Source organism: Convolutriloba macropyga, chromosome 4, assembly GCF_964194025.1.
Source record: "Convolutriloba macropyga chromosome 4, txConMacr16.3, whole genome shotgun sequence".
NCBI lineage: Eukaryota > Metazoa > Xenacoelomorpha > Acoela > Convolutidae > Convolutriloba > Convolutriloba macropyga.
Genome location: NC_134471.1, coordinates 41,528,406 through 41,548,672, shown reverse-complemented (window position 1 = coordinate 41,548,672; position 20,267 = coordinate 41,528,406). Strand labels below are relative to the sequence as shown.

The following is a 20,267-nucleotide window of genomic DNA, read 5'->3' as shown; positions in this document are numbered from 1 at the left end:
TCAATTGTGGACGACTGACTTTTGTCAAAAAAAACTTATCAAAAAGGGCTGGAAGTAAGCTTTTTAGTCCACTTTTTGAAAATCTGATGGATTTACACACCTAAAAACTGATGAGGCAATCTCCTTTGGCTCAATTGTGGGCTAGTTTAATTAGGTTTCCTTATAGACTATTCACGAAAAAAATTTCCTCTGTTTTTTGCTTATTTACCTCGCTATAAATCCAAAACGCATCCTTTTTTCATTTTTTGATATTTTTCTGTCGAACTATTGACATTCATAATAGTCTGAACAGTTACGTTTTGCTAATGGACGATTAGCAGTAGGAAGGCTAATGTTGGTCTAATCGATGATTTTATGGTTCACAAATAGTTCGGTTTTATTTTAGTTCGTTGTTTTTTTTTAAATTCATTATCGCATTTTTCATTAGGTTAATTAATGAACAGAACAAATCAAATGAACACCTAGTAAGGAAAAGTTCGATTGGTTTACACGGGAGCTTCACGTAAACCTATCGAGTTTTTTTAGTCAAAAACTTTTCGGTGTTTGGGCAATTAAAAACACTTGTTGGCAAAATATGCAACGGAACAATGATATTAGCCTTTTTGTCTGTTTTTTTTGGTCAACTTGTAGCTTAATGGCAGCAGAGACGGACCGCATCTTCTTTCTACTGGCTTTGCTTTTAATAGATTTGGCGGTTTTGGGTTTTGTATGTTTTCAGTTTTCGGCATTTTCCCGTCTTTCATTTTTTTATCTTGTCTTCTAAAATCATTGACTGGCCACACATCACTTTACTGGCGTTTTAAAAGAGAGCAAAGAGGAAAATATTAGATTTTTCAGTGAACGTATCATGATTTTAACGGCTTTGGCAACGTATTCAAGCAAAATTTAAGGAATTTTTTTGTCTTTAGTTTTGTTCTTTCTGTACTCAGTGAAAAGTCTGGAAAATTGCAGGACTCGGCAGCTTACTGTTGATGAGCAATGGAAGCCATTTAATGATAGAAGTTAATAGCTAGTGTTTTCCATGACTTTCCTCAGTTATTTTTGGCCGAGCGATATATTCATAGTAGACAGATGTAAGAAGTATCATTTGAAATGCCATCTAGCATACAATTTATTGTTCTTGAGGTAATAAACTAATGAGTGCTGATGATTTTACCCTGTGAACAGAAGAGGGTTGCTGAACTGTTTGAGACAATTTTTTGGCTGCAGATTTTGCTAAATTTTTCAAAACCATTTTGCTAAATTTTTCAAATTCTTTGACTTCATCATCATAAATAGCAGGACAAGATTTTCTTTAGTCCACTTACGCTAAATTTGTCAATTTTGTCATTCCTTATTGTTTTTCTGTGAAACTAGCCATATTTATAAAGGACCATCAGCAATATCTAGGCTAGATTTGGTCCAATCAATGTTTTTGCCTGACCAAAAAAATCAGATTGTAATCAGTTGCTGTCTTTTTAAAATTATTTTTGAAAATTTTGCTTTCTCTTATGCTCCTTAAATAACAGAGAAATTGTATCAAGGCCAACTAATGACAGGTCTAATTCGTTTTCAAGGAAGCATTAAGTAAATCTATCTACCTCCTTTAGGCGAAAACTTAAATTTGTTTTGACTTTTTAAACTCATTTTCGTCAAAGCAGACAATAGGTTCTTGAACTTTGCCACTGTTTCTCTTTTTTGTGTTTTACATGTAACTTCAAATCAACAAAGACAGATTGCATCTTTAATCTAATGATATAGATTTCAATGTTATTTGAGTCGTTCTTTTTGGTGTTATCGAAAAATTCTGGAAAATTGCAGATATTGGCAGCCTCTTAAGGATGAGCAAAGGAACTCATTCACTGACATAAATTAAGAGCTTAAGTTTTTACATGACTTGTTCGAAAAAACTTTAAAATTTGTTGAAATAATTTTTTAAGAAGATTATAGATTTATTTATTAACTTTGCAATTTGTTGTTCTTTTTGTCTCTTTTTTTTGCCAAAAGTCGGCGATAACAGGTTTACAGGTTGAATTTTACATTATTAATGCTGGAGGAAGGTAAAATAAAAAATATTTTATGTTTTAGTGCATTGCTTATTGTTTTAACGTCTTCGACACCAGTTTGTCGCAAATTTGAAGTCAAGATTTTTTTGTCTGCATTTGTCGTTCTCTATGTCGACAAATGGGAACATTTGAATTAAAACAGATATCGTCGTTATGTTATAGACATCAATGCGCCTTTCTGATAACTTTTTTGATATCTAAAGTTTTTGTGACCATCAAATTGTTTTCGAAAAGTACAATTTTTTTACTTTTGTTTTTTTTTCTTTTTGTCTATCTGTTACCTTGTTTCGCTATTCAGAGTTATCAAAACCTTAATTGGGGTTCAAAGAACGCAGAATTGATTCGATAATATTTTTTACAGATTAGTTTAAGGTTTTAACTGCTGCGACACAGTTTTCTGGAAAGTTTTAATTGAATTTTTGTTTTTAGTCTGTTTTTGTTGTTTGTTTTCTGTAGTTGTACGACATATCTTGGATAATGGCGGGTCGCAATGTCTTCATATGGAGCTCTGAATGAACATACACATACCTCAAGATTTGAGTTGATATCTAAGGGTTTTCGTGATTCAAAATTATTTTCTTTCATTTAATTTCATGACTTATTTGAAATTATTTGCTGCCGTTTTTTGTTCTCTTCTGTCGACTTCACGCGTGTTTTTTTTAGTGAAACACAAATTAAGTTGTTTTAGTATGATTTTTAATTGACCCTATCTGGACTTGGTAATTGAGTATTTCTTTTTTGAAAAAAAAACAGACAACGAGTTTTAGATGTAAAAAATATTATTTGTTGTTATTTGATGGTTGCCTTGTGCTCTAGTGTTAATAAGGACAGGTCTCTTCTAATGTGTTCTATTAATAAAATAGTTTGGTATTTTCACTATTAATAAAATAGTTTGGCTTTTTGACTTTCAAAATTGGCTGTTTTTGGAAGCAAAATAGCGAGAAATTTTTGCAATGCAAATTTGAGCTACAAAAACTTTTTTAATTGCTCGACGAGAAGTTTTTTATTAGGACTATTATTATAAAAAGTCTTTTCGTTGCGTATAATTTGCCAAAATAACAGTGTCTACGCAACTTTTAAGTTTTGCTGGATTTATTCTGTTTGCCCCCCCCCCCCCCCCAAAGCTTAGTGGGCTTATATTTTTACGCACCCCAGGCACACCTGCTATTTTCTTTACATAGTAACGTGCTATATTACAACATATAATTTGTAAATGGGGGCGTAAAAAACCTCGGGGTGGGGGGGGGGGCGAAACAGAATAGATCCGTTTTGCCTGTCATGTATCCCTCATCAACTTTTTTGTTTGTGACATTAGAGTGTGAAAAAAATTCTATATTGAATCAATTCTTGACTTAAAAGAAACAATTAATGCCTTCATTGAAACCTATTCTGAAGCGAGTTCATCGACAAGATGTTTGCTCCAAATTATTTTAACTGTCTTTCGTGAATTTATTTGACTAACTTCCTACAAAATTGAATTGCAAAGTCGGTTTTTTTCATTTCTCATTTTCAGTTACCCCCCCCCCCCCCCCCCCGCATTTTCTGAGTAGGCCGAAATCGGAATCCCCGATTTATGGTCTGGATTTTGCCTTTACGCCCTATTTAACTAACTACTCCTGTGTATTTTTGATGATCTGGTATTAATCTCTGCATATTTATTTGATAGGAATAGAACTACGCTTTATTGTTATTGAGTGTTGTAAATCTTTTGCAGGTGTTTTTAATCATCATGCTCTGATGAATCTGTTTTGAAGACAAATTTGAACGCATGCAGTTCAGCTTTGCATTCTAAAATGCATCACTGACTGTAAAATCACACGCGTCTAATACAAAAGACAGCCAAGCCAATATATCACTGTAGTTATTTTGATCCAATGTTATAAAAAGAAATCTACTGAACGAATTTTTATTCAAAATTTGTTGACCAAAATAATTGATTAGAAATTTATTGTTGGTTAAAAGAAATGAGCAATAGACTTGTTGGATTGGACGATTATTTGAAATTTGACAGACCTAATCCAAGGAAGCTGAGGTACGTTCATTTCTCATGAATTTCTCATGAATATATAAAAAGTTATTAACGAGTAAACTTGCAATGAATTTTTCACTGATCAATCCCGCATTTAATAAATGACCATTTTCGTTCTTTTACACTCCATGCGTGTTAATCTGGTTATCTTAGAATTGCTTCCACAATTTGTATGAGAAAACTATGAGAATTTTATGCTTGACTAATTTTTTGTGGAGAAACTTTTTGACGTTTTTGAGGGCATCCTAAACCAACAAAAAATGGTACAAACAAAATCCATGTGGTTCAGAGTTTCAATACAAAGAGAAGTATCAAGAAGTAAGCTTTTTTAAGAAAGGTTTTTTGGAGGATTGCAAGCAAGTAACGGCTTTTTCGACGGCATCCGAGATTAACCATTGTGTTTTGTTCCTAAAACTGTCAATGTATAGAATACGAATACATCAAAAATAGGGAAAAAATAAACTTCGGCAGCACCTCATGACCATTTTGCCAAAATTTTAATAAAATCTAGTTTTTATTTTGAATATTTCAGGTATATAGGGACGTATTTGAGGGTATAAAAAATCAATTATCTTATATGGCTAACGCTGCAACTTTTCAGAATTCTAAAACGTAAAAGAAATGGCCTTTTTGAGATTTCAAAAATTCGGAAAAGATCTCAGCACAATCTTAGACAGCTTGAAATTTGAGATTGTTATTCATTTTTTTCTGGTTGAATTGCAATAATGTGTTTGAGCACTCGAGAATCAATAAAAATAAAGCAAGATAAAAATCTTCTGAGATATGTAATCGGTTATTTTTCATTGTTCTTTGTAAAAAATTACGAAAACTATGAAGGTAACAGATGTCAATCATTTAAAATAATTAGGAATAGTCATAAGTTCTGCATCATTTAATCAAATTAGCAAAAAACCAAGACTGCGGCTTCTTGAAATTGTGGAATATTTGAAATCTGAAAAATTTTGCTCTGGTTGTCTGTTCAGTAAAGGGGTTTTATGCGTAACACATTTTTGGTGCCTCTTTAATATTATGAGTAAGATCACTTCATCTTTTAACGGATGATTTTTCTTTCTTTGAAAATGATATGCTTATAAAGAGATATTGCTCCGCAAATAACTACAAGCATTTGCACAAGAACAAGTTGGTTGCCAAGTGGTGTGTCTCCGTTGAAATATTTGAGAAAAAGATACAAAGACGTTTTTTCAGAGAAAAATAATTCTTTAAATTTGAGAAGAGGCCAAAATTTTTGGGGTTACAAAAATCAATTTGCAACTAGTTTCGACCAATGGGTACTACCTGTGGACCGGGGAGAGTTTCAAAGATTTTTAATTTTGAATTTGGAGTCAATTAATGCTTAACTATTCTGATGCGTTTATTTTCTCAACTCTTGGAATGTTAAGAGTTGAGCTCTAAATTTGCGTGATAATTGTTACCATGTCTCAAGTTATTTTTCTTAGAAATTTCGGTGTGCCCTTTCTTATGTGAATTTCTGTTGTATAATTTCAAAAGCAAATGTGCTTAATATGTTGACACCACTCATTAAATTTTTAGCGAATTTTGCCGTCATCAAATATCCCCAAATATAACTGATTAAGTACTTATTTGAGAAGCATGTAGCCTTGAAAAAGTTGATCCCGTAGCAGTTTGTCATCACAAACCCTAGTGATGAGTGAATTTAAAACTGTTGCAAGCTGATTCAAAAAGTTGCATGATTCTTGCAAGAATCTTACAAGATATCAATCGAGGCAAAAATATAAATCAGGCTACAAACGTTTTAGAAAACATCTTTGAAGCAAATTATTGTGTATTGAACAAATTACAAAACCGAATTCAATGAAAAGTTTTTCAGCATGGATTCAGGATCTTGCAAGAATCTTGCAAGTTTTCGAATTTTGGAAAACTTATTTGTGTATTTTTGGTAGCTAAAACTAACTGAAAACCAAATGAAATGACTGATGGAATTTTTGTGAAGCAGAATTGAACCTAATTGACTTTTTTCGTAAACGCGTTTTGAGTGTGAAATTTTGCACGAATCTTGCAAGTTTCTTGCAAGATTTTGAATTCCAAAAGAACTTTTCGACAAACAACCAGAGACATTTTGAGCCAACCAAATCCGTCTTTTTTAAGATTAATAAAACTACTCTAGAAAACGACGACAACAAACACTTTCTATCTCTCATTTTTTAATCAAACAAACTATTTTTAAAGAAACAACCAGTTGGAATATTGAGGATCTTTTTGCAGTTGTAAAGAATATTTTGATCATTGTTAGGTCCAATTATCTTCCTAAAGAGATATAAGTGAACCCTATGGTCCTTTCCTTCTTTGGTGACTAGGTCAGGTGCGCTCCTTATGGAGCACAGTAATGCACCGGCTCTATTCGTCAAAGAAGCTAAAAAGGCTCATGCAAAGGTAACACAAGTTTACTGCTGCAAAAATCTTCACCCTTTCACCGTTGGCCCCCTTTCCCCAGCATTTGAATCGAAAAGCTTGCAAGATTCTTGCAAGCTTTCCAATTCATCTTGCAAGCTTTTCGATTCATCTTGCAAGTAATCTTGCAAGATGAAACGAAAAGCTTACAAGAATCTTGCAAGATGAATCGATAAGTTTGTAAGATTCTTGCAAGAATCTTGGTACCGGTATGCATTCACTTGCAAGATTGCCTTACAAGACTCTTGCAAGTTTTTTAATTCACCGACCACTAAGGAATGCTCTTCAAATTGAATTCTGTGTGCTTATGTTCTTTATCGAAACTGAAGAGACTGATTTGTTTTATTCTTAAATCATTCCGATGTAATCAAATCTGCTAACAATGCAAGTAAATTTATTATTCTTGGAGTTTTAATTCAGGACTTGTTGTTCTATTTTTTCTTTTTGCGTTTCTGTCCGGTTTTCCATTATTTTGATTTGTCTAGTACATGATTGCTTCGTTCGTTCATTCTTTTTGAAAGGCATTTGATTAGATGTTGCTCGACCAACAATTGTCAATACCTTCAAAAATAATTTTTAGCTGTGTAAGTTAAGCACAATCGAAAAAATTAGGAAAATAATACGAAGTATTTTTTGTGTCCATGTACCGTGATGCTGCATTTGTGAAATAATTAATTATGTCAACAAATATTTTATTCCGAGATATCCTCAATAAATGCAAGGCGATGTGAATAACTTGCGTCTGCTTTTCCTTAATTAAGGTATTTAAGTTGTTTTGTAATTATCAAGATAAAGCAGGAAAAAGCTATAGTTCTATTTGAATCACTGAATGTTCTACACTCGTTTTTACTAGAATTTAGACAACAATGAATTTTCTCTCAATAGATCAAATTATTAAAGACTGTTAACTCTGAATTGGGCGTCAAAGAAAATTAACCCCAAAGTGTTCCCAAAGTCCATGAGCTATGAATATTAAACAAAGAAGAGATGAATTAAAGAAGTGAAATCAAAACTATCAACGGCGCAAAATTTAGAACATACCAACATTTTTTAAAAACAAATCTCAACAAATTAGCCGGAAACAAAAATCAATCAAGTTTATTCAAGCATTTATCTTTCCTAAGAAAAGTTGAATAATTTTGATTTTCGATCTTTCTTCAAATTTGAGATTTAAAACAGTTGCCAAATTTGTGGAAGCTTGCTAAAACACAAAATTACAGCTACAGCAATGTGGTTAAGATATGAGCTGGCAAATTTTCGCACAGAAAATTGTCGTAAAAGCTCTTTCAAATCATTTGATTCTTGTCGGCTGCGTAAAAAGCGACGGCAGAAATCAAGAACCCTCTTTCACACACGTTATTGGCCGGCCAGTTAAAGCTAGTAGCATTTACTAAATTTAAGCAATTAAAATAAAGTCAATCTTTATATATGTATATATATATATATATATATATATATATATATATATATATATATATATATCCCGGGTTGAGGTGGTCGAAATATGAACCGGGTGATCCAGAAAAAAACTGGCCATGAACAATAAATCCAGACAAAAATCGAACTTCTGCGAATTAAAGCGAATTATTGTAAAGTGTTTTGAAAAAATGCGTCCATGTCTAGACTCAGCGGGACCAAGCAAAATTTTGCGACTATGATTCGAAGGTGCGACAATTCGAAACGTTTGACTACGATCAGACAAAAATCTAGAATTTGACTCTAGAATTCCAAGGTGCGGCGATTTAAAACGTGCGGATATGATCAGACAAAAATCTGCCCATTGAGATAAAAAAAGACAGGTTTTTTGAAACACGAATTAGTGTTTCCCGTATTTTTCCCCTATATACCCATAATGCACTTCCAAATTAAAGATGCACCTTCTTTCTAGCTAAAGTATTATTTTTGGACGTTGTCCTTGATCGAAATTGTCCATGAACAGAATTTACTCGACCAAAATTTGCTATCGAAGGACTTTTTTTATCGATTTGGGCATGCAGAACAGGTGAGCCACAGTGGCTGAGGGTGAGACCCGATCGCCATTGTATTCTGTGACTCCGCAGGTTGTTCTTCGTCCTAAAGAAGGTGCTGATAGAGCCAAATACGTTACAATAAAAGCATTATTTGGGTATTAAAGAGATTAACGGAAGCCAGTTCAAACGGAGAACAGAGAACAGAACTGGAACCTAATTCATGTCGTTTATAAATTCCTTTATAAATCCTTCATTTAAAAATCCTTCATTTATAAAACCTTCATTTATAAATTCATATCTTTTCCCTTTCCTTTTCCTTTCCTTTTTCCACTAGTGATGAGCATGGATTTCCCTCAAAGGATGAGCTCACTAGTGATGAGCATGGATTTAATAAAAGAGATGCGAGTGGATTTAATAAAAGAGTTATAGCGCGAACAATACAAATAGAGCGAGTAGAGCGAGAACAATTAGGGCAATTATCTCGCCTTAGCAGATTGAATTTGTTCACGCTCAATTGGTTTGTAATTACGCCTGGCCAGATCAAAATTAGACTGGCGCCACTTATGTGCATCTTACGAGCAGTCTGTTGCAAGTACATGTACATGTAAGATACATTAGGCGAGAACGAATGTGCATAAAATTTGCATGCATATGACTCATTAGGTTGATTAAACTACAGCCTAACCATGCCCAGAAGTGACATGTACATAGTAATGATCCTCAAAAAATGCATGATGCAAATTGTACTGATTCAGTACTGAATTCGACTCACAGTTAAGTCCGGGCAAGAGCCTTGCCTGTATAAGAGTGATCAAACTCCAAGCTGCAATCAGAGATATAATTCCTTTTAATAGCGAGTTTACAGAACTATGATTCGATTTTGTCCGATTATGATTCAAAATAGGCCGTGCTGATCAGTTGTTGGGCGAATATGATTCGTTGATGCCACATCATGATTCGAAATAGTGCGACCCAAACATATGGTCCAGACCATGGTTATATCGTCTGCGAGGAGGTACACCTCCAGAAAAAAAATGGTCGAATCATATTCTACCACCTCACCCCGGGATATATATAATATGCATTTTTTCAGGCTCGACGCAACCCCAGATGAAAGCAAGTGGCGACTGCATATACAAGTGTAAGTTCAAATAAAATTTATTTATCGTCGAATCTTCGAAAGTGCGAAAAGTGATAGTGCTTTTTATGCATACACAACCGTTCCAAGATGTGATAGATTTTCGCTTTTCATTTGGGCTTAACGTTGGTGCATTAATTCAGTTGATGGTTCTGCAAACAATGATTATTTGCTGGAACATCAATTTTTACTAATAGATATGCTCATCACTTATCTCCAGTAAATGTCCAATATCAGTCAACGAGTTACTCTCAATAAATTGTTTGCTCGTCGAACGGCTTCTAATTAACCTTTAATCACATGAAAGACTTCAGACGGTTATCTTGGAAGATCTTTCGGGGTTCTTGCAAGATACACGTTTGGATCTTGCATCTTGTAAGATAAACATTAATCGCCAGAATGTTCCAAGATCTTACAAGAAAACAATTGTAGATGGCGTGGTTAGCTCTGACTAAAACCTGAACATTGCCTTTTTCCAAATAACACAATAGTTCACAATGTTGCCCACCGTCTTTTTCTGTCTGCAATTTTTTCTGTGTTTATTGGAAACTTTATTGATAAGCCTGTATATCAGGTAGTTTACTGAAATCCTGCTTTAAAGAAACAGGGATCCTTTAAAGGTCGTATATCTTATTTGTTTCAAGAGATCAGAAATCAAAAAATGCAGAGAAAACAGAAGACACCCCACTTGTGAAGCCAGTAGCTCCAACTAAAGCCAGCACAGAAAGTGCCAGCAGAACTTTTGGACAATTGCCAGATGTTCCTCTTTTACTGAATGGCTCTGACAAGGGATACCCATATGACTCAACGACCAACACATACCACCAGTATGCACTTTTGTGAACTGACATGTTTCCATAGTTTGTTTGTCCACTGACACTGTACTTTGGACTTTTGTTTTTAACTACCCTAGTCAAGCTTACACGCCTATCTTGTAAGATCTTGTAAGAATCTTGCAAGACTCTTCTACCAAATTGTATAATCTTTCAAGAGTCTTGCAAGATTCTTACAAGATCTTACAAGATAGGCGCGTAAGCTCGACTAGGGTAGTTAATAATCATTGAAGCTTCATAAAAATCTCAGTAGATTTAAGAAATCGTTCGTATGAAGTTTCGCTAATATACATCGCTTGGATTCGTGGTTTTATGAAATTACCCAATTTGAGGTGCGCGTCCTCTGATCAGACACAAGCCAGCTCGTAGCAGACATTCATGGGTTCCGCACTGGGGTACCCAGACTAAAAGTTTACATCACTGAAGCAGCACTGACAATTGCTGTGATGTTTTCTTTCCAGAACAATCATAGTTACTCTAGTTAAATCATTTCGTTTTCCATGATTTAAAAATTATTTCCTTAAGATGATCATCTCAACAACACAAAACAACACTAGGTCTTGAGCGCAGTTTTTAACAATTTTCAACTAAAAATGGGCAATGTTTTTGAAAAAAATGGTCTCTTTCTGGTGCTAACTAATTTTTTTTGGTGATTCTGCTGTTTTCTGCTGCGGAACTATCTGAACTCTGGAAAAAGTTCGGAGCAGGTTATCCAGACGACACCTTCTGACTAACTAAATATTAGATTGCCCTCCGTCCAGACTCTGGATGGATGGGGCCCTGATCAGTCAATCTTCATATATGTATATATATATATATATATATATATATATATATATATATATATATATATATATATATATATATACATATATATATCCCGGGGTGAGGTGGTGGAAATATGAACCGGGTGATCCAGACAAAAACTGGCCATGAACAATAAATCCAGACAAAAATCGAACTTCTGCGAATTAAAGCGAATTATTGTAAAGTGTTTCGAAAAAATGCGTCCATGTCTAGACTCAGCGGGACCATGCAAAATTTCGCGACTATGATTCGAAGGTGCGACAATTCGAAACGTTCGAGTATGATCAGACAAAAATCTAGAATTTGACTCTAGAATTTCAAGGTGCGGCGATTTGAAACGTGCGAATATGATCAGACAAAAATCTGCCCCTTGAGATAAAAAAAAGACAGGTTTTTTGAAACACGAATTAGTGTTTCCCGTATTTTTCCCCTATATACCCATAATGCACTTCCAAATTAAAGATGCACCTTGTTTCTAGCTAAAGTATTATTTTTGGACGTTGTCCTTGATCGAAATTGTCCATGAACAGAGTTTACTCGACCAAAATTTGCTATCAAAGGACTTTTTTTATCAATTTGGGCAAGAGCCTCGCCTGTATAAGAGTGATCAAACTCCAATCTGCAATCAGAGATATAATTCCTTTTAATAGCGAGTTTACAGAACTATGATTCGATTTTGTCCGATTATGATTCAAAATAGGCCGTGCTGATCAGGTGTTGGGCGAATATGATTCGTTGATGCCACATCATGATTCAAAATAGTGCGACCCAAACATATGGTCCAGACCATGGTTATATCGTCTGCGAGGAGGTACACCTCCAGAAAAAAAATGGTCGAATCATATTCTACCACCTCAACCTGGGATATATATAATATGCATTTTTTCAGGCTCGACGCAACCCCAGATGAAAGCGAGTGGCGACTGCATATACAAGTTTAAGTTCAAATAAAATTTATTTATCGTCGAATCTTTGAAAGTGCGTAAAGTGATAGTGCTTTTTATGCATACACAACCGTTCCAAGAAGTGATAGATTTTTGCTTTTCATTTGGGCTTAAAGTTGGTGCAATAATTCAGTTGATGGTTCTGCAATCAATGATTATTTGCTGCAACATCAATTTTTACTAATAGATCTGCTCATCACTTATCTCCAGTAAGTGTCCAATATCAGTCAACGATCAGAAATCAAAAAATGCAGAAAAAACAGAAGACACCACACTTGTGAAGCCAATAGTTCCATTTAAAGCCAGCAGAGAAAGTGCCGGCAGAAATTTTGGACAATTGCCAGATGTTCCTCTTTTGCTGAGTGGCTCTGACAAAGAATACCCATATGACTCAATGACCAACACATACCACCAGTGTGCACTTTTGAGAACTGACATGTTTTCATAGTTTGTTTGTCCACTGACACTGTACTTTGACTTTTGTTTTTAACTACCCTAGTCGAGCTTACACGCCTATCTTGTAAGATCTTGTAAGAATCTTGCAAGACTTCTCTACGAAATTTTATAATCTTACAAGAGTCTTGCAAGATTCTTACAAGATCTTACAAGATAGGCGTTGTCTCTTACAAGATTTTACAAGATAGGCGTGTAAGCTCGACTAAGGTAGTTAATAATCGTTGAAGCTTCACAAAAAATCTCAGTAGATTTAAGAAATCGTTCGTATGAAGTTTTGCTAATACATCGCTTGGATTCGTGGTTTATTGAAATTACCCAATTTGAGGTGTGCGACAGTCAGCTCTGATCAGACACAAGCCAGCTTTGATCAGACCGTCTTGGGTTGCGCACTGGGGTACCCAGACTAAAAGTTTACATCACTGAAGCAGCACTGACAATTGCTGTGATGTTTTCTTTCCAGAACAATCACAGTTACTCTAGTTAAATCATTTCATTTTCCATGATTTAAAAATTATTTCCTCACAACAAAGATGTTCATCTCAACAACACAAAACAACACTTGGTCTTGAGCGCAGTTTTCAACAATTTTCAACTAAAAATGGGCAATGTTTTTGAAAAAGTGGTCTCTTTCAGCTGCTAACTAAGTTTTCTTTTCGGTGATTTCGCTGTTTTCTGCTGCGGCACCATCTGAACTCTGGAAAAAGTTCGGAGCAGGTTATCCAGACGACACACGACACCTTCTGAATAACTAAATATTAGATTGCCCTGACCAAACCGTCCAGTAATCTTGCAAGATGAATCGAAAAGCTTACAAGAATCTTGCGAGATGAATCAATAAGTTTGCATGATTCTTGCAAGTGAATCGAAAAACTTGCAAGAATCTTGCTAGAATCTTGGTACCGCTATGCATTCACTTGCAAGATTGCCTTACGAGACTCTTGCAAGTTTTTTTTATTCATCGAGCACTAAGGAATGCTCTTCAAATTGAATTCTTTGTGCTTATGTTCTTTATCGAAACTGAGGAGACTGATTTGTTTTATTCTTAAATCATTCCGATGTAATCAAATCTGCTAACAATGCAAGTAAATTTATTATTCTTGGTGTTTTAATTCAGGACTTGTTGTTCTATTTTTTCTTTTTGCGTTTCTCTCCGGTTTTCCAACATTTTGATTTGTCTAGTTCATGATTGCTTCATTTTTTCATACTTATTGAAAGGCATTTGATTAGATGTTGCTCGACCAACAATTGTCAATACCTTCAAAAAAAATTTTAGCTGTGTAAGTTAAGCACAATCGAAAAAATTAGGAAAATAGTACGAAGTATTTTTTGTGTCCATGTACCGTGATGCTGCATTTGTGAAATAATTAATAATGTCAACAAATATTTTATTCCGAGATATCCTCAATAAATGCAAGGCGATGTGAATAACTTGCGTCTGCTTTTCCTTAATTAAGGTATTTAAGTTGTTTTGTAATTATCAAGATAAAGCAGGAAAAAGCTATAGTTCTATTTGAATCACTGAATGTTCTACACTCATTTTTACTAGAATTTAGATAACAATGAATTTTCTCTCAATAGATCAAATTATTAAAGACTGTTAACTCTGAATTGGGCGTCAAAGAAAATTAACCCCAAAGTGTTCCCAAAGTCCATGAGCTATGAATATTAAACAAAGAAGAGATGAATTAAAGAAGTGAAATCAAAACTATCAACGGCGCAAAATTTAGAACATACCAACATTTTTTAAAAACAAATCTCAACAAATTAGCCGGAAACAAAAATCAATCAAGTTTATTCAAGCATTTATGTTTCCTAAGAAAAGTTGAATAATTTTGATTTTCGATCTTTCTTCAAATTTGAGATTTAAAACAGTTGCCAAATTTGTGGAAGCTTGCTAAAACACAAAATTACAGCTACAGCAATGTAGTTAAGATATGAGCTGGCAAATTTTCGCACAGAAAATTGTCGTAAAAGCTCTTTCAAATCATTTGATTCTTGTCGGCTGCGTAAAAAGCGACGGCAGAAATCAAGAACCCTCTTTCACACACGTTATTGGCCGGCCAGTTAAGGCTAGTAGCATTTACTAAATTTAAGCATTTAAAATAAAGTCAATCTTTATATATGTATATATATATATATATATATATATATATATATCCCGGGGTGAGGTGGTCGAAATATGAACCGGGTGATCCAGAAAAAAACTGGCCATGAACAATAAATCCAGACAAAAATCGAACTTCTGCGAATTAAAGCGAATTATTGTAAAGTGTTTTGAAAAAATGCGTCCGTGTCTAGACTCAGCGGGACCAAGCAAAATTTTGCGACTATGATTCGAAGGTGCGACAATTCGAAACGTTCGACTATGATCAGATAAAAATCTAGAATTTGACTCTAGAATTCCAAGGTGCGGCGATTTAAAACGTGCGGATATGATCAGACAAAAATCTGCCCATTGAGATAAAAAAAGACAGGTTTTTTGAAACACGAATTAGTGTTTCCCGTATTCTTCCCCTATATACCCATAATGCACTTCCAAATTAAAGATGCACCTTCTTTCTAGCTAAAGTATTATTTTTGGACGTTGTCCTTGATCGAAATTGTCCATGAACAGAATTTACTCGACCAAAATTTGCTATCAAAGGACTTTTTTTAATCGATTTGGGCATGCAGAACAGGTGAGCCACAGTGGCTGAGGGTGAGACCCGATCGCCATTGTATTCTGTGACTCCGCAGGTTGTTCTTCGTCCTAAAGAAGGTGCTGATGGAGCCAAATACGTTACAATAAAAGCATTATTTGGGTATTAAAGAGATTAACGGAAGCCAGTTCAAACGGAGAACAGAGAACAGAACTGGAACCTAATTCATGTCGTTTATAAATTCCTTTATAAATCCTTCATTTAAAAATCCTTCATTTATAAATCCTTCATTTATAAATTCATATCTTTTCCCTTTCCTTTTCCTTTCCTTTTTCCACTAGTGATGAGCATGGATTTCCCTCAAAGGATGAGCTCACTAGTGATGAGCATGGATTTAATAAAAGAGATGCGAGTGGATTTAATAAAAGAGTTATAGCGCGAACAATACAAATAGAGCGAGTAGAGCGAGAACAATTAGGGCAATTATCTCGCCTTAGCAGATTGAATTTGTTCACGCTCAATTGGTTTTTAATTACGCCTGGCCAGATCAAAATTAGACTGGCGCCACTTATGTGCATCTTACGAGCAGTCTGTTGCAAGTACATGTACATGTAAGATACATTAGGCGAGAACGAATGTGCATAAAATTTGCATGCATATGACTCATTAGGTTGATTAAACTACAGCCTAACCATGCCCAGAAGTGACATGTACATAGTAATGATCCTCAAAAAATGCATGATGCAAATTGTACTGATTCAGTACTGAATTCGACTCACAGTTAAGTCCGGGCATGAGCCTCGCCTGTATAAGAGTGATCAAACTCCAAGCTGCAATCAGAGATATAATTCCTTTTAATAGCGAGTTTACAGAACTATGATTCGATTTTGTCCGATTATGATTCAAAATAGGCCGTGCTGATCAGTTGTTGGGCGAATATGATTCGTTGATGCCACATCATGGTTCGAAATAGTGCGACCCAAACATATGGTCCAGACCATGGTTATATCGTCTGCGAGGAGGTACACCTCCAGAAAAAAAATGGTCGAATCATATTCTACCACCTCACCCCGGGATATATATAATATGAATTTTTTCAGGCTCGACGCAACCCCAGATGAAAGCGAGTGGCGACTGCATATACAAGTGTAAGTTCAAATAAAATTTATTTATCGTCGAATCTTCGAAAGTGCGAAAAGTGATAGTGCTTTTTATGCATACACAACCGTTCCAAGATGTGATAGATTTTCGCTTTTCATTTGGGCTTAACGTTGGTGCATTAATTCAGTTGATGGTTCTGCAAACAATGATTATTTGCTGGAACATCAATTTTTACTAATAGATATGCTCATCACTTATCTCCAGTAAATGTCCAATATCAGTCAACGAGTTACTCTCAATAAATTGTTTGCTCGTCGAACGGCTTCTAATTAACCTTTAATCACATGAAAGACTTCAGACGGTTATCTTGGAAGATCTTTCGGGGTTCTTGCAAGATACACGTTTGGATCTTGCATCTTGTAAGATAAACATTAATCGCCAGAATGTTCCAAGATCTTACAAGAAAACAATTGTAGATGGCGTGGTTAGCTCTGACTAAAACCTGAACATTGCCTTTTTCCAAATAACACAATAGTTCACAATGTTGCCCACCGTCTTTTTCTGTCTGCAATTTTTTCTGTGTTTATTGGAAACTTTATTGATAAGCCTGTATATCAGGTAGTTTACTGAAATCCTGCTTTAAAGAAACAGGGATCCTTTAAAGGTCGTATATCTTATTTGTTTCAAGAGATCAGAAATCAAAAAATGCAGAGAAAACAGAAGACACCCCACTTGTGAAGCCAGTAGCTCCAACTAAAGCCAGCACAGAAAGTGCCAGCAGAACTTTTGGACAATTGCCAGATGTTCCTCTTTTACTGAATGGCTCTGACAAGGGATACCCATATGACTCAACGACCAACACATACCACCAGTATGCACTTTTGTGAACTGACATGTTTCCATAGTTTGTTTGTCCACTGACACTGTACTTTGGACTTTTGTTTTTAACTACCCTAGTCAAGCTTACACGCCTATCTTGTAAGATCTTGTAAGAATCTTGCAAGACTCTTCTACCAAATTGTATAATCTTACAAGAGTCTTGCAAGATTCTTACAAGATCTTACAAGATAGGCGCGTAAGCTCGACTAGGGTAGTTAATAATCATTGAAGCTTCATAAAAATCTCAGTAGATTTAAGAAATCGTTCGTATGAAGTTTCGCTAATATACATCGCTTGGATTCGTGGTTTTATGAAATTACCCAATTTGAGGTGCGCGTCCTCTGATCAGACACAAGCCAGCTCGTAGCAGACATTCATGGGTTCCGCACTGGGGTACCCAGACTAAAAGTTTACATCACTGAAGCAGCACTGACAATTGCTGTGATGTTTTCTTTCCAGAACAATCATAGTTACTCTAGTTAAATCATTTCGTTTTCCATGATTTAAAAATTATTTCCTTAAGATGATCATCTCAACAACACAAAACAACACTAGGTCTTGAGCGCAGTTTTTAACAATTTTCAACTAAAAATGGGCAATGTTTTTGAAAAAAAATGGTCTCTTTCTGGTGCTAACTAATTTTTTTTCGGTGATTTTGCTGTTTTCTGCTGCGGCACTATCTGAACTCTGGAAAAAGTTCGGAGCAGGTTATCCAGACGACACCTTCTGACTAACTAAATATTAGATTGCCCTCCGTCCAGACTCTGGATGGATGGGGCCCTGATCAGACTTTGCAGACCTTAAACTTCCTTCCTAACTCTGTCGTTCACGGAGGGGGGGGGGGGGGGTGTTAGATCGCCATCCAAGTCAGTCGGATCAAAACTGGCTTGGGTTGCACACCTGAAACTGGGTATCATTATCCTTAGATTTGATTGTATACTTCCATGAGTCAACCATGATCCTTCGATGGGACTTTTTGTTCTGAAATTAATTTGATCCGTTGACGGAGAGCTCTGGTACCCCAACCCGCGTATTTGGATAATCCGTTTCATGATTGGTTTCAGGGTAGATTCCGTATACCCTACGGATGTCTGCTTCAGGTACTTGCCTGGCGATGCGTACCGTGGGCTGACCACTATGAACTACCAGAGGGAGAGTCCCCTCTCCAAGGCTGTCAGGACAGTCTACCCCTACAACCCATTCAACAAAGTGGAACCACACCTGGGCAGAGAGGCACCCCCTGAGATGGAGGGGGAAGTGGGGGAGGATGAGTAATTGAGTAATTGGGGGGGGGGGGGGGTTGATGAACTGTTTGATCAATACTGCCATGAGTTGAATCAGTTTATAACTAAAACAAATGTAATTGATATAACAATTAATTAAATAAATTTTACAGACTATTCAAATCTTCTAATCAAATACAGCCACCATTTGAACCTGAAAAATTGGAACAATTGTTTTAAAAAGACCCACGAAAAACCGTTTTAGAAAACTATATCACTTGTAAAGGAAAATTGATCAGGTCAATTTGCAAAGAGAGCGTCCAGTTGATTATTGAAGTTATAGGTTTCAAATTCCTACTTAAATTAAACATTAATGTTTTCCTGCCCGCACTTAAGAATTTTGATAGAAAATTTGGTTCCAGTTTAAATATTTTTTTTTAAAAAAAAAACTTCAGGTAAACTTCGTTGACTTTATAGCGATAAACTCACTAACATTGGTTTACTCAACTTCAGAATTTTATGCAGACCCAATAACAGTAAGTAAATTAAGCAAGTCAGTCCAATCTTTCTTCATGAAACATAGTTAGAATCTAATCTGCTAATCCTTGATCAAAGGACTCATTTAAACAGCACTTTTGGTCTATTTTCTTCCTTTTGTGATCTACCTCCGCTCCGCTCCCATTGAACGAGCTTAAAAGTTCTGGATGGTTGTCACCTCCCCATAAGAGACAAAAATTCTGTGATATATCGAGATGTGGCGAACTTAGCAACTTAAGTTAAAACTTCGATATATAAAGAAAACTTTCTTACATGATATTTGGTGAAGTGAAATTGAATAATTGTTTCTAATTTGAAGCGAATTGTCTATTCAAGTTTGTTCATACCACAAGTTTATCAGTGTACATAAACCATAAGTTTGTGTGATATATTCAACCTTCCCACCACAAGATATGACCAGAAACCAACTCTCCAACCCTCCCAATAGATAGAAATGACATGTTCTCAGGTAGGGAAAACAATGTGTTAAGTGCAAAAAACTGCACTAGTACTTGCCATATACGGCAAGGGGGAAAACTTGTTCAAAACAAAAGTGTAAATTAACCCATATCAGTTTATCTATATCTAGACGGATCTGTAAGTTTTCATACTGATACGGACTATAAATACCTGTGAAATCTTTTACATTGAGGCCATTTTGAATTCAATTATTAGTATAAAAAAAATTCTTGTTATTCGTGCTCGAGACCACAGCAATGGTGTCCAGACCACCAAACGACCGACAAACCTTGGATCTGCAGAATGCTGAATCATGTACTGCGTGGATCATGTCTTTTGTGGCGAAAGTTTGCACAGAGAAGAAAGAAGATAAAGTCAACACCGACGGTACGATCTTGGACCTACATGTAACAAATCCCTTTCTTAGTATATGCGGCCAGGACGCACTTTTTAAACTTAGGAGCCTCATGAGCCCTAAAAAATTGTTAGACACTCCTTTTAAAGAGATCAGACAAGCTATTAAAACTATATTTTCCCCCAAAGAGAGAGTAGAAACGGCAGAGAAGGCTAAATTTCTGTCCGTTGTCCAAGGCGTTGTAGAATCTGACGACGATTTTCTAGCGCGGCTCAGAGAAGAAGCACGTTATTGTGACTTCAAAAAACTTAAAACAGTAATGAGGATAAGTTGATAAAAAAAATAAAAATTAAATTTATCTCAGGTTTGAGAGACCCTGAGGCCAAATTAAGACTATTATATGGCATTAAAACTAAACCAAC

General features: G+C 35.4%; 1 protein-coding gene across 1 annotated transcript; it reads left to right on the top strand.

Moving 5' to 3' along the window:
* The first annotated feature begins 3,791 nt into the window (after positions 1–3,791).
* LOC142338075 (uncharacterized) lies at positions 3,792–18,546 on the top strand. The gene is made up of 6 exons (XM_075387708.1): positions 3,792–4,077; positions 9,568–9,615; positions 10,257–10,439; positions 16,392–16,439; positions 17,081–17,263; positions 18,372–18,546. Exons 1-6 carry the CDS (start codon positions 4,010–4,012, stop codon positions 18,544–18,546), a joined length of 705 nt encoding a protein of 234 aa, XP_075243823.1. The 5' UTR covers positions 3,792–4,009.
* Positions 18,547–20,267: the final 1,721 nt, after the last annotated feature.